At 40.1% G+C, this 14358-nt stretch overlaps 1 protein-coding gene across 1 annotated transcript in view; it reads right to left on the reverse strand.

Moving 5' to 3' along the window:
- Positions 1 to 1084: 1084 nt before the first annotated feature.
- The window catches only part of LOC140232491 (probable phospholipid-transporting ATPase IIB), a 59121-nt gene continuing 45847 nt past the window's right edge, over positions 1085 to 14358 (reverse strand). Inside the window, exons 15-23 of the mRNA XM_072312585.1 lie at positions 13703 to 13786; positions 12583 to 12753; positions 11413 to 11601; positions 10697 to 10841; positions 8776 to 8840; positions 6392 to 6612; positions 4336 to 4444; positions 2766 to 3027; positions 1085 to 1221 (exon numbers count right to left, since the gene is read on the reverse strand). Of these exons, the coding sequence (XP_072168686.1) occupies positions 1085 to 1221; positions 2766 to 3027; positions 4336 to 4444; positions 6392 to 6612; positions 8776 to 8840; positions 10697 to 10841; positions 11413 to 11601; positions 12583 to 12753; positions 13703 to 13786 (1383 nt within the window). The remainder of the gene's footprint in view (positions 1222 to 2765; positions 3028 to 4335; positions 4445 to 6391; positions 6613 to 8775; positions 8841 to 10696; positions 10842 to 11412; positions 11602 to 12582; positions 12754 to 13702; positions 13787 to 14358) is intronic.

Here is a 14358-nt window from a genome sequence, read left to right on the forward strand (position 1 = left end):
CCTCGTTCCTGTAAGGTAATTCCATGCACCATTTTACGACTAATGACAGGATCGCCATGTATCATGTGAAAGTGACACTTTAAGGGGTCAGACTGCAATGAAATGACTGGTCTGAATTGTGGGACATGCATATTCTACGAGACATCTCCTACCCAAGTTGTAAAATCTGGTGTGATCTGATGCAGGAATTGTCTAAGAATATCGGGCAGAAGTCAACAGTATAGAGATAGTTTCACACACAGAGTCATCAACCTGTGATAGTAGCTTTAAGATCACTTGATACTCTGCCAACACAAGACCCATCTTTGACTATGCTGCTTGCACGCTATTAGTTAATTCCGTTAACGTGGCAAGGCGAGAATGATACCTACTTCACCCACCCACATGTTTATTTAAGTAATCCCAGAGTCACATCGAGACCCACGAACTGCTGTTGGGATTGACAGAAGCAGATGTGAGAGTTCCTGCCTCTCAGTTAGACTCTACAGAAAAATCAGCTCATTTTCAGTTTGCCGAAGTTAACATGGCGGGGCCAAAATGTGGCGTTACCAGCAAACTACACGTGTACCTTCAAGCTGAACATGCTTCCAGCGTGAAATACAAACTTTTGAATTCTCAGAAAATAAACTGCATACTGTGTAACGACAACAAAAGAAAGCAACAACAAACATCATTTAGGGAGCTGCACAGCACTTTTCTGACTTTTCAAACTGACATGATTGCCTGCCAGAAGTAGAGAGATGATTCTTACACCTCGTATATTACAGATGTTTCACTCTACAATGCTCCAAAGCTTGGTAATGTTAAATAATAACCCCCCCCCCCTCAAAAAAAAAGAAAGATTAAATTATCAATTATTAAAGAATTTGGAGCACTCTCAAACTTTGCCCAATGGTCAAATCCACTTCAAGCAAGGAAATCAAGCCTCCTGGGCACAATGAATGTGTTTTGTCCCCACAGACATTTCAATTTTAAAATCTTCAAACATATAATTAAACTTTTGCTTATTTCACAAAGAAGTGTTTCACTTTGCACATATTTGAGCTGTAGAGAAGAAGAGATGCACAGGGCCGGGGGTTTAGCTCTACTCGGAGAGCTTGGAGTAGCTCGGGGGGCTGAATCGACGTCTCAAGAACTTGAGGATGTAGAGAGGCACGTTGCTGACCAGCGTGATGACGATGACCTTCCACCAAAACGCCCACGTCGTGATGAAGTCACGATCTGGAGGATGAAATTGTACATGACAACATCAGAATTTTCATTACACAGTTCTTGAACAGCAATGTGAATACTCAGAAAGTGAGTTGATGATGTCATCGCCTCTCAACTAGCCATGTAGTTAGTACTAAATATCTTCAAATTTCATTCTTTTTTTCTTCACATCCAATTATGACCCAATTTAAAATCCTCTTTACATTTTAAACCGATCATTATTCTGAAGTTATTCAGCCAGGTATAACATTATGTCTACACTTTCATAGCAGAAGAATTGTATTTTTGCAATTTTTTTTTTATGCCTCCGCCAACGAAGTGGACGGAGGCATTATGTTTTCGGGTCGTCCATCCGTCCGTCCGTACGTCCCGTTTTGTTTTTGTTGATATCTCAAGAACCGTGTGGTGGTTTTGCATCAAACTTGGTATGAGGGTATATCCTTGGGGGATAATATTTTGTGTGGATTTTAGGGTCACAGGGTCAAAGGTCAAAGGTCACAGGTTATTTTGTGAAAAAAATTGAAATTTCATGTTTTTCTCCATATCTCGCAAATGGTTCAAGGTATCTTCATGGAACTTAGTATATATGCTTGTACCGATGGGTAGTGATTATCTAGGGAAGTTGGGGGGTCATGGGTCAAAGGTCAGGGGTCAAAGGTCAAGGTCAACTCCTCAAAATATCACTACTTTCCTTATATTTATGCAATGCCTGAAGGATTTTTTAAAAACTTGATGTATGCATGTATAACCCAATATATATTCTGTGGGAAGTTTCTCGCCAAAAGGTCAAAGGTCAAAAGGTCAAAGGTCAAGTGAAAGTACTAAATTGCACTTTTTCCTCCATATCTCAAAATTAACTCAAGGTATTATCATGAAACTTACATATTTTTGCATGTTCTACCTAACAGTGATTCTCTTTGGAACTGTGGGGTCAAAGGTCAAAGGCCAGGTTTCGATAATACTATTTTACCATTTGATACTGAAATTATACTTTTTCTCAATACCTTAAAAATTACTCAATGCATAAACTTGTAAAAGGGTCAAAAGTCAAGTGAAAATCATCAGTTCCCCCAAATACCTGCACTCTTGACATTTTAATCATTCATCCAATTGAACCTAGTTCTAGGAAAGTGAACATTCAGCACATTTGTGGCAAACCTGTCATTTTAATATTTTGCCAATTGTGTGAAACTGTCATCACACATTGTCAAGACATTGTACTATAGACCTATCAGGAGAACCATGCATTATGGCGGAGGCATACACCAGTCGCCGTAGCGACATTTCTAGTTTTTGTATACGAACTACCAAAAAAAAAAAAAAAAAAAAAAAAATTGTGAGGTGATGATATCATCAGGTCACTGTTAGGTAGAAATTAGTGAATCTTTAAAATTTCATAACTTCCTTATTTCAAAGCTAGTTTGATAAAATTGTTACAGTTGTGCTTGCAAACTTTTACTCATTCTTTTCAGTCTAAGTTGTAAAATTCCCCTCGAAATAAAAAAAAAGTTGCGTCCCTTTGCAGAGACAAGCCATAGTATGCTTCAACAAACCAAAGTAGGATGTGAAGATGAACATGGAGGCGATGTAGACGATGATGCTGAGGATCTCCGAGATGACCATCGTCCAGTGCCACGTCCGAATGGTCAGCGCCACCATGAGCAGCTCGGTGATGATGAGCGCCGTGAAGGTGATGGAGATGATGTGCAGGAACTCGCCCTCGAACAGCCAGAGGGCGCCGTACATGATGATGCCGCCCTGATACACACTGATCAGGATCCAGATGAAGAACATCTTGTACGACAGCTCTCGGCCCTGCCGCAAGGGGGAAGGTGAGAATTTAGGAGAATTTAGCCACAAAATATCTGGCTGTGCATTTAAAGGGACTGTACAGTACTGGTTGAGGTGGGGATTCATTTTTTGAACATTCCTAAGTGAGATAATGAGAAACCTCTTATGAAATATGAAAGAGCATGTAATTTTAAGATGGATTCAACATTTATTTGATGAAAATCGGTTTTCAAATGGCTGAGATATCCAAAAAAATTATAATAATAAAAGGCGACAGGCCAGGCCTTTTATTAGGATCTCTTTGTTTCACATTGTTTTTCGATATCTCAGTCATTTCAAAACCGATTTTCATCAAATAAACTTTTGATGCCCCTTAGAATTGCATGCCCTTTGACATCTCACAGAGTGGTTTCTGAATATCTCGCAAAATGTTAAAAGCTAAATCCTCACCTCGACCAGAACTGTACACACCCTTTAATCATTACATCACAAAGAATAGTGAAAGAGGAACAGATTAGTGTTTTTGTTTTTTTTATGCAAGTCAAAAGGAGTATTACTCTCTCATCTTTAGATGAATACACAAACATTCCTGAAAGTTTATTCGTCCAATATCTACACAATTTTGTGCCACACAGAAATACCGTAGCTACCATATATATTTAGTGAGTCGAATTTTATTTGCCAAGCGGAACTTTCCATCAAATTTCACAAGTGGTCAAATTCACAAACATGGGAGTACAGCAATGGACAGAGAAATGTACACGTGGATGTCATGTTCGGATAAAAGATAACATTTACGCATGTTTTGAAATTTGCATAATGAAAAGCCCGCAACACGTATGGCATATACAATAAGTGAAAGTTTGTTATGCTGAAATACAGTGCTCAGCCTATAACTCTGACATCTATCCCTTCCTAATTTCCTTCTACCAAAATGTTTGCAAGGTGCAAAGCATTTTACATAATGTTTGCATGACAATACCATATTTTATGCATGAAAATAAAAAAGAATGGTGCGTAATGATAGCCTTACACAACGCTGCACATTGGCACTAGTCCGACGATCCTTGACCAGTAAAATAACTTTTGGACCAGTAACTTTTTCAAGAATGGATTAGTAAAAAGTAGAAAAAGTGAGTACCTAATGGTCTGACAGACAGGGGAATCAGTATGGGTTAGTGTGCAGCTAGCCCTGCCTTACATCAGGTCAGCTTCAATAACCTCCCTCAACAAATCTAACCTGGTTGCCCATACACAGCCTCACTGGAATATATTCAAGCATCCCTTGGGGCCGAGTTTGGATCCGTCAGTGAAAGAACCGAAGGGACCCACCTTTTGTAAGTCTTTGTAGAGCTCAGGATATCGCATCGCTGTTTCCGGTGGAACGTCTTGGTCCAGGACGAGCAGAAATACTGGAAACATGGTGTACGCTGTCACGTAACTGTGTATGGAGTAAAGACACAAGGGGACATCTGTATTAGGTCTTACAATGATACCCATTTCAAAGTCTACAGAACTCACCAAAAGGAAACATTAAAACAATAGCTCCTCTTGTAGAAATAGCAGTCTTCAATTGTCATTTAATGTGATATAAAATTTCTTCACCTGCTGACAGCTGGGAAATACCTCATGAATCCACAGAATATGGCAGAACTCAAAGGTAGGGGTCTCTTCGTGACATCAAAATGGGCAAAGAAAGTTTTAGTGTTTTATCTGTTGACATGAAACTAAGACCAAAATACAGCCGTGCAAATTTTTTTCTTGCAATATGTAATATTATTTTGTATTTTTCATCTCTTTGTTGTTGTAACAAAGACCAGGTACCTTTAACCATAGTATTTGCTACCAAAGCTGTTAAAGGTATTGTTTACCATTGGGAGCAGTGATTTTAAAAATGTTTGAATTATCACATTTAATGCATATGTGTAGGTCAGTTGTATCACAAAACATCCTAACATATAAACATTTTGCAATAAATTCTAAAATATAAGGAGATATCAACATTTTTCTCAATAAACCATAACTGTAGAGAGTTTATTCTAGAAACAATTTTGTTAAGTTATAGAACTACTGTTCATGTTATGTTCATTTAATACTTAACATTAATAATACTGATTAACACTTTTACATTTTGTTTGTTTCTATCACTAACTCACATTTTACTATTTTGAAGCACTAAAGCCAGGTCTTTGTTTCATCTGCAAATGGTACATAATGCCTTTGAACGCCATGTCGCGGCAGGAAATTAAAAACATGCACGATACATCTCACCCAAGATTGAACAACTTGCATGAAAATTTCTGCTTTCACATTCATAATCACTCTACCCACTCTGAAGACAGTGTGATCCGCAACAGACAGGAAATTAAATGGTGAGATTTGATATTGAAAGAAAGAAAGGAAAAAAACTATATCCAACAGACAGCAGCCTTGAGGAACAAGACATAGACAGACAGACTCCAAATACAGCAATGACACATAACAAGAAAGAAAAAAGGAAAAAAAAAATCTTACTCTACAAGGAGCATATCCCAGCAAAGAAGGATAGAAGATAAAGTTGAGATATCATAGAATACTTAGAAATAAAAAAGAAATGAAAAGAAAGGAGGACACGACAATACTGTATGTCCCCCAAACAATTACAGGACCCTCCGCAACAATAAGTTTACAAATAGTGAATCAATCCAAATACAATTTCAGCGTATGAAACTATAACTTATTACCCACATCCTACAGATAACCCAATCCGCTTTGCTTCAGTGGTCAAAGAGAAATGAGGATCTTTGTAGAGCATGTCAGGAATCCCTTCCCTCCAAGTTCGCTCCATTGTGTTCACAGTTCAAACAGCATCCAAGTGCTGATCTTGGAAGAAATGGATCTGTGTCATGCTGTACAATGATCCGCAATTCTCTGTGACCACTTAACCAAATTGAATAGGGTTTTCTGCAAAATGTAGGTAAGAAGTTATTCTGTAAAACATGATATATTTGCAGCATGAAATTTTCGCGAATTGGAGCTGACGGCCTTTTTTGTGGCACAAAATTTTCGCGAACTGCCACTGGCATTCAATGCATATAGTGTGGACAAGAACTTTTGGGTGCATTCTAATTTCGCGAATCTTGGCCCTCGTGAAATTCATGACATTAAAATGCATCCGAACATTCCTCGTTTTACAGTAGTTTCATTCCCTGAAATACCATTCATATTGTTTAATCATTTTGTTAGTTATTAATGCAAAAATCTGATTGTAATTTCTTTGGGACATACTGTACAGGTAAACTAGATGATAAGGGGAAGAGCATACCTCATGCAAAAAGGAAAAATAAAAGAAAGCTGAAAGAAAGCAAGAAAGAAATAGAGAAATACAACAAGGTGAAAGAACACTTACCCAACAGAGAGCACGCCCTGGTAGAGGGCGACAGACGAGAAGTAGAAGAGAGAGGAGAAGACGGCCTGCATGGTGGATATGATGAGGCCTCGGTGCATGACGAAGTGGCTGAGGGAAGCGGAGCGCTTGTAGTTATTCCTCCCGTGCACCATCAGAAGTCTGCCCAGGTAGCGGAACTGGGTGAGGGAGAAGTCTGCCGCGAGGGAGGCCTGCTTCCCTTCCTGATCGGGGAGGGATGAGAAAGGATGAGCAGATTAGTGGAGGGATAGATGGATAGATAGATGGATGGATAGATGAATGGATGGATGATGCATGGACAGATGGATGAATGGATGGATGGATGGTGGAATGGATAGATGGAGAAGTCCGCTGCAAAGAGAGGGCTACTATCATTAATCCCTGACAGGGAGGAATGGAAAAAGGATGAGCACATTACTGTATGAATAGATGGATGGATGGATAATGCGTGGAAAGATGGATGATTGAATAAATAGATGAAGAAGTCTGCGGCAAAAGGAGGTCTGCTTCCCTTCCAGATGGGGAGAGATAAAAAAAGGATGAGCAGATCAGTTGATGGATAGGTAGATGGATGGATGGAAGGTTGAATGGATAGATGGAAATATCAGCTGCAAGGGAAGCTTACTTCCCTTCCTGATGAGGAAGGATGGAAAAAAAGAATGAGCAGGTTAGTGGGTGAATAGATGGATGGATGGATGAACCATGGAAAGATAGATGGATGGATGTTGGAATGGATAGATGGAGAAGTCTGCCGCAAGGGATACCTGCTTCCCTTCCGGATGGAGAGGGATGAAAGGAGGAACAGATTGTGGATAGACAGATAGATGAATGGATGATGCACAGAAAGATGGAAGCACAGACGGTGGAATGTATAGATGGAAAAGTCTGCCTCAAGGAAGGCCTGCTGACCTTCCTGACTGGGAGTGATGGAAAAGGATGAGCAGATTAATGGATGGATAGATGGGTGATGCATGGAAAGATGGGAGCGCAGATGGTTGAACAGATAGATAGATGATGGATGGGCGAGTTGTAAGTACGGACAAATGAATGATCGAATAAACGATTAAGTGGATGAATGGGGAGATGGACGGCTACATATATGGATGGATGGGTTGATGGATAAATGAATGGCTGGAAGCATGGATAGGTGGAAGCATACATGAATGGATGGATAGATGGATGGACAATTTTTAGATGGAAAGTGGATGGATACATGAGTGAAAGGGAGCATGGATAGGTGGATGCATACACGCAATAACGAAAGGGTTGATGGATGGATAGGTTGATGAAACGACAATGTATAGATGGCAAGTGGATAGATAAATGAATGGATGGAGACACGGTTAGGTTAATGCATAAATGGATGGATGGATGGAAGGGTTGATGGATGGATAGACAGATGAGCAGATGGATGAGGACCACAGAATGGAGACCACAGAATGGAGAATGGCATTCTGTACACTTTGATATGCATTTACCAGCACTTTTAACACTTGACTTTGACCTGAAACCCCATAATTTGTCACATTTTACAAAATAAATATGATTAGTAAATAAGTTACACATGATACACATGAATCATGCAACATGTTTCATAAAGCTGAATGCTGTGCCATCAGTAATATTACAAATAATCAAATTTCATTCTGTAGTTAGACTTCCCATCACTGACCTATCAGACTTCCAGAAAAACATGAAAATGAAATTGGAAAAGAGTGCCTTCTCAATCACTTGGAATTTGCACAAAGAGTGATATCAAAGATTTTCAACTTAACCTTTAAACCCTGAGATAGTACAGACATTTTTTGGAATGTGCAAAGTCAGTGAAGTACGCAGTCTTGCCTTTCTATAAGCAAGTTCTCACCATCCTCACATTCAAGAAAGAATGCATGGGGTACTGTGAAACCCACCTCATCTACCACTGCGGAAAATCTCCAAAGAATCTATCATCATTCTCCTCACTTTCAGCCCAAGACAGAGAAGCAAAGGTCATACCATGTTATTAACCCTTTCTGTACCATCAAGTTAAATACTGAAAACACGCTATTTTCGCGAGATGAAATTTTCACGAATTTGAGCCAACGGCCTTTTTCGCAGCATGAAATTTTCGCGAGTTGCCTCTAACATTCAGTGCGCATAGTGTAGAGAAGAACTTTCATGTGCATTTAAATTTCGTGAATCTTGGCTCTCGCGAAATAAGCGAAATTAAAATGCACACGAACATTCTTTGTTTTTACAGTATGCATACATGTCACGCACAAACCTGTGGACAGGTAATTAAAGTGGCATGGAGAGGGTTAATGTCACTTTAATAGGTTAACACGAGCCACGACTAAGGGATAGCTCCTGAGACTAACAAAGCTCACCTTTCCGATGATACCAACTCCTGCATTGGCGGCCTGGATCATGCTGACATCGTTGCCTCCGTCGCCTTGGTAACGGATAAAGACACAGAGTACAATGAAAACAAATTACGCTTTATACACATGAGAGTGTCTTACAATCAATATGGTCAACTTTCTGTTACAGATAATTTTCAATGCTTTTTTTTTTCCTCCTCATACACAGGTCCTCATATGCATGTCACAAAGACTTAACTTTTTTTGAATGGATTACATCCATCCGGTTTGCAGTTTGACTCATTTACAATGGTCTTATAATCTTTTCCACTGTTCACTTGTTGCTATGAAAATATCACACATTTAAGAGCATGACAAAAAAGCATTTGCTTGGAGGTAACAAACTGGAATACAAGGCACATTTGGATGTACCTTCATATATCTGTAGCACGAGTGATAATGCATAACAGGTGTATCCAAATATCCATCAAAAAAAAGGGGGAAACAGAAAAAACACAAGATTATAAAGGAATTATGCAAATTTATGAAGTTCTTCCGTCGAGATGTTTTCATTGCAACTGATTGACAAATTGCCCTACATCGACGTAAATAAGCACTGAATTGATCAGTGTTTTAGTAGTAGCCATGATAAAAAATCATGGGCGTACATACTCGAGCAGGATTCGAACCCACGACCTCCTGATCACCGGACAGGCGTCATCTCCACTAGACCACCGAGCTTTCGCCCGACAGCAAGTGTTGGTTCTAATCCTTATAGCATGCAGCGGGTACTGCTTTGTTATTCAAATTTATGAAGTTCTTCCGTCGAGATGTTTTCATTGCAACTGATTGACAAATTGCCCTACATCGACGTAAATAAGCACTGAATTGATCAGTGTTTTAGTAGTAGCCATGATAAAAAATCATGGGCGTACATACTCGAGCAGGATTCGAACCCACGACCTCCTGATCACCGGACAGGCGTCATCTCCACTAGACCACCGAGCTTTCGCCCGACAGCAAGTGTTGGTTCTAATCCTTATAGCATGCAGCGGGTACTGCTTTGTTATTCAAATTTATGAAGTTCTTCCGTCGAGATGTTTTCATTGCAACTGATTGACAAATTGCCCTACATCGACGTAAATAAGCACTGAATTGATCAGTGTTTTAGTAGTAGCCATGATAAAAATCATGGGCGTACATACTCGAGCAGGATTCGAACCCACGACCTCCTGATCACCGGACAGGCGTCATCTCCACTAGACCACCGAGCTTTCGCCCGACAGCAAGTGTTGGTTCTAATCCTTATAGCATGCAGCGGGTACTGCTTTGTTATTCAAATTTATGAAGTTCTTCCGTCGAGATGTTTTCATGGAACTGATTGACAAATTGCCCTACATCGACGTAAATAAGCACTGAATTGATCAGTGTTTTAGTAGTAGCCATGATAAAAATCATGGGCGTACATACTCGAGCAGGATTCGAACCCACGACCTCCTGATCACCGGACAGGCGTCATCTCCACTAGACCACTGAGCTTTCGCCCGACAGCAAGTGTTGGTTCTAATCCTTATAGCATGCAGCGGGTACTGCTTTGTTATTCAAATTTATGAAGTTCTTCCGTCGAGATGTTTTCATTGCAACTGATTGACAAATTGCCCTACATCGACGTAAATAAGCACTGAATTGATCAGTGTTTTAGTAGTAGCCATGGCTACTACTAAAACACTGATCAATTCAGTGCTTATTTACGTCGATGTAGGGCAATTTGTCAATCAGTTGCAATGAAAGGAATTATGATATGTTATCATTGCATGCACTTTGAAGACAGTTTCTAGATGTCTGCTCTTGTTTAACATAACCTTTCAGATAGCTTAATATGAACAAATAAATATGATCTGCTTTATCTCAAACTCTCCTGGAAATGTGGATCTAGATCTGGCCTCACCGATAGCGCAGGTCCTCTTGCCGGTGTGAGTCTTGAGGAGGTTGACGATGTCTGCCTTCTGCGTCGGCGAGCACCGGCACACGACCACTGCCGGGCACTGGCAAGCGAGCTCCATGAATTCATGCTCGTAAAACTTCAGGCAAACCTGTCAAGCAGAAGAAAGAACTTTTTTTTTGTTGAAATGGACAAGAATTGCAGCATGCACTTGACTCTTGGCATATACAGTGAGGTAGTTCTAATCACAGCCCATCTTTGATTACCCCACTCCTGCCTATTTCTAGTCACAGTCAATGTCGGTACCAGAAAATTTCAGACAAAATCATCTCTTGATCTACTGTAATTCTTATGTAATGCTCTACCTCTTCTTTCAGATCAGGTGTCTAGTGATGCTAGTAATGATAATGATGACTATACCACTGATGTTAACACTCATTATTGTAATCATCACTATCAACATCATCATCATCATTTGTATGGTCCTATTTGCCATGGGTAGCTCGTTCAATGTAAGGTTCATTTTTCAAAGGGACCCTGCCTCTATCATTATCCAAACAGAGGCCCATTCATTACACATCAGAGGAAAAGGGACATAGTGAACAAAACATCTTGACCATGGACGTATGCACCAGACGGGATTCAAACCCAGGGTCCTCAAGTTCTAGAGTCCGAAGCCTGGTCCACTAGACCACAGCGCTCCTCCCTCAGACTCCACTCACCTCCAGGGATTCCCCCATGATGACCAGCGCACAGTCACTCTTTCTCCGGAAGGAGTTCAGCTCTGAGTGGGCCTCCGACCGGTTGCTGACTTTCTTGAAGACGAAGATGTCCTGCCGGGTGGACACCAGCTTGGAGCTCTTGGCGATACAGCATGCCGTCTCCAGCTTGTCACCCGTCAACATCCAGATCTTCAAGAAGGAAGATTTTTCAACAGCACATCAGATTGAGGATCAAATTTGTTGATATGGTTTCAAGAATTAATAGTTGTTTTTTCTTTAGAATAGCACTTCATCATGTGACCAAAGTTCTTTAACAGACAAGAAAATAATTTGTTTTGCTGCCTGAGACAAAGTAAAATACATAAAGCTCCTAATATCATACAGGTTCATAGAATTCACATCTAAAACTTCAAAACAACAAACAGCTTTGTGAAAGATATTTGGTATAATTTCTGTTAGATTTCCTTTTATTGAAACCAAAATATAACACGAGACACCACATGAGGGGCTTAAAATCTACTGAAATTAATATGACCTGTGCTTGCTCTGGTACTTCATAGCATCTAGGCAAACTTGGCTGCATGGTATTGTGATATCGATGTAGAAAATATTTTTGTTACCATCATCAAATCACCACTATCATCATTATCCTCCTTCTCCTCCTCATTACTATCATCACCATCACAATTACCATCACCATCATCACCATTACCATTACCACCACCATCATCATCACCACCACTTACACCATCATCATGATCATTGCCAGTACCATTATTACCATTATCACGACTGTTAACACCACTATTACTTCCATCATAATCACCATCATCACTACCATCATTACAACCACCACGATTATCACCATCGTAATTCACGCCATCACAATTTCAGTAGTCATCATCATCACTGAAAACACCGTCTTTACCTCCATCGTCATCACCATCACCATCAACACCTTTTTCCCCACCATCATCACCATCGACACCATAACTACCCCCATCATCATCATCATTGCCATCACCACCACCATTCCACCACCATCCTCATCACTACCACCATCACCATTATCATCATCACCCCATCACCACTCCTGTCATCATCATCCCATAATCATGGTGGTGTCATCATCTGATCATTCTACCGGTAGTAATCCCAGAGCTGATGTACCTTGATGCCTGCATTCCGGAGCATCTCCAGGGTCGGTCTGACGTCCTGCTGGAGTTTGTCCTCCACCCCCGTCAGACATAGCAGCTCCAGGTCCCTCTCGATGCTCTCCACCACCGCTGCCACCTTGACTGGCCGGTCCACTATGCTCAGCTTTGCCTGTGTGTATCGGTTCTATAAAGAGCAGGGTGGTTGAGAAATGACGCAAGGGGTAATTTCACATTTTTCTCATGTGAACAACATTTACACGCATCACTTACATTAAAACTTCTGGGCTAAAATTGCTTCCAAGTGTTTTTCTTGATGAAGACAAACTGAAGTAATGTGTGAATTCCTATGAGTAGGAAAACAAAAGATGTTTAGACAGCCAGTTGAATTACTAACTCTAGACCATATTCTAGCCTGCTATTTGTAAGAATTTCTCATAGGAATTCTGCTAAGTTTGTAAAGATTTTTTTTTTATGTCTTCCCTGTAGTGAACCACATTTCAGCAATTTTGAGTTATTACAAGAACAGAGCAGCTTGCTTTGAATGGCATCTACACTTTAATGTTAACTTGATATCACAATATGTGTGACCTGCCAAAACAAACAATCAGGGTTCAACATCAGCAGTAGCACAGGGCTACTAAAATTTGGTGTTGGGCCACCAAATTTATCTTTAGGTGGCCCGATCGGGCAACTAGGATTCAGAATCGATTGAAACTTTTGCTTTCATTTCAGGCCACTACATATATATTATTGGCCGGCAAAATTACAGATATAAGGGTTTCAGTGGCCCGAACAGGCCATCAGACAAGAATAAGGTAGTGTGGAGTCCTGATATCACACATATCAAATGTGAAGGGTATAACACAATTTAAGTAATACCCAGACTATGGCTTGGGAAAAGAGATGAGTAGGGGTATTTTTGCCAAACATATCTCCTTTATAATAAAATGATCACCTAAAACAAAACCAGTGAATCGTATACAAAATGGTATAATACCTGCAAACCTGATAACTGCAAAGTATTGACGTCATTAAATGCGAATAACATTTGACAGCTTTCTTTCAAATCTTGATTAGCAAACATTGAATTGCATTGTGGTATTTTGGAAAGAAGAAATCAACGAAGGACCAACCTCAAAGTCTGTGTACTGTTCCTCAGTCAGTGTCCGCTTGCCAACTACCAGTGTTCTCAGGCCTTCTCTTGCCATATTGCCACTCTGAAAAAAAGTGGATGAACAAAATTCTCATTAAAATGTTGCCTTCATTCCTTCTTGGAGTCAAAAGGGGCGTGAGCTTACGATCCTAGCAGAATCTTTGTCAGAGGCAAAATGACCTCTGACGAAGATTCTGCTAGGATCAAAAGCTCATGCCCCTTTTGACTCCTTACTCCACTGGCTCACTATTATTGAATATCAAGCAGTTTTCAGCAGCTTACTGCCTAAATTCTCTTCTTCTTGTGACAATAGAGAATACCATCATGATAAATTTCTTCACCATACTCTTCAAATAAACCTATTGGAATTATCAAAACTTATACTGCATCCACGCATGGTTTCCTCTAAAATTTATCAAAAACACTTCAACGATTTATCAGACTATTTATCAGACAGGCTAAGGGTCTACATTTTTCACTCTGGAAATCTTTCAATATTCCCTGATTTTCAAGTTTCACTGTGACTTTTTCATAGCAAAGTCACAGAAATCCCGCAAATCTTGCAGCGAAGAATATCTGACAAGCAATTCTAAGTTCCATGTGTGCTGTGATTGATTCTTGAAACGTTACCATTTC

This window comes from Diadema setosum, chromosome 9 (assembly GCF_964275005.1).
Source record: "Diadema setosum chromosome 9, eeDiaSeto1, whole genome shotgun sequence".
Lineage (NCBI taxonomy): Eukaryota > Metazoa > Echinodermata > Echinoidea > Diadematoida > Diadematidae > Diadema > Diadema setosum.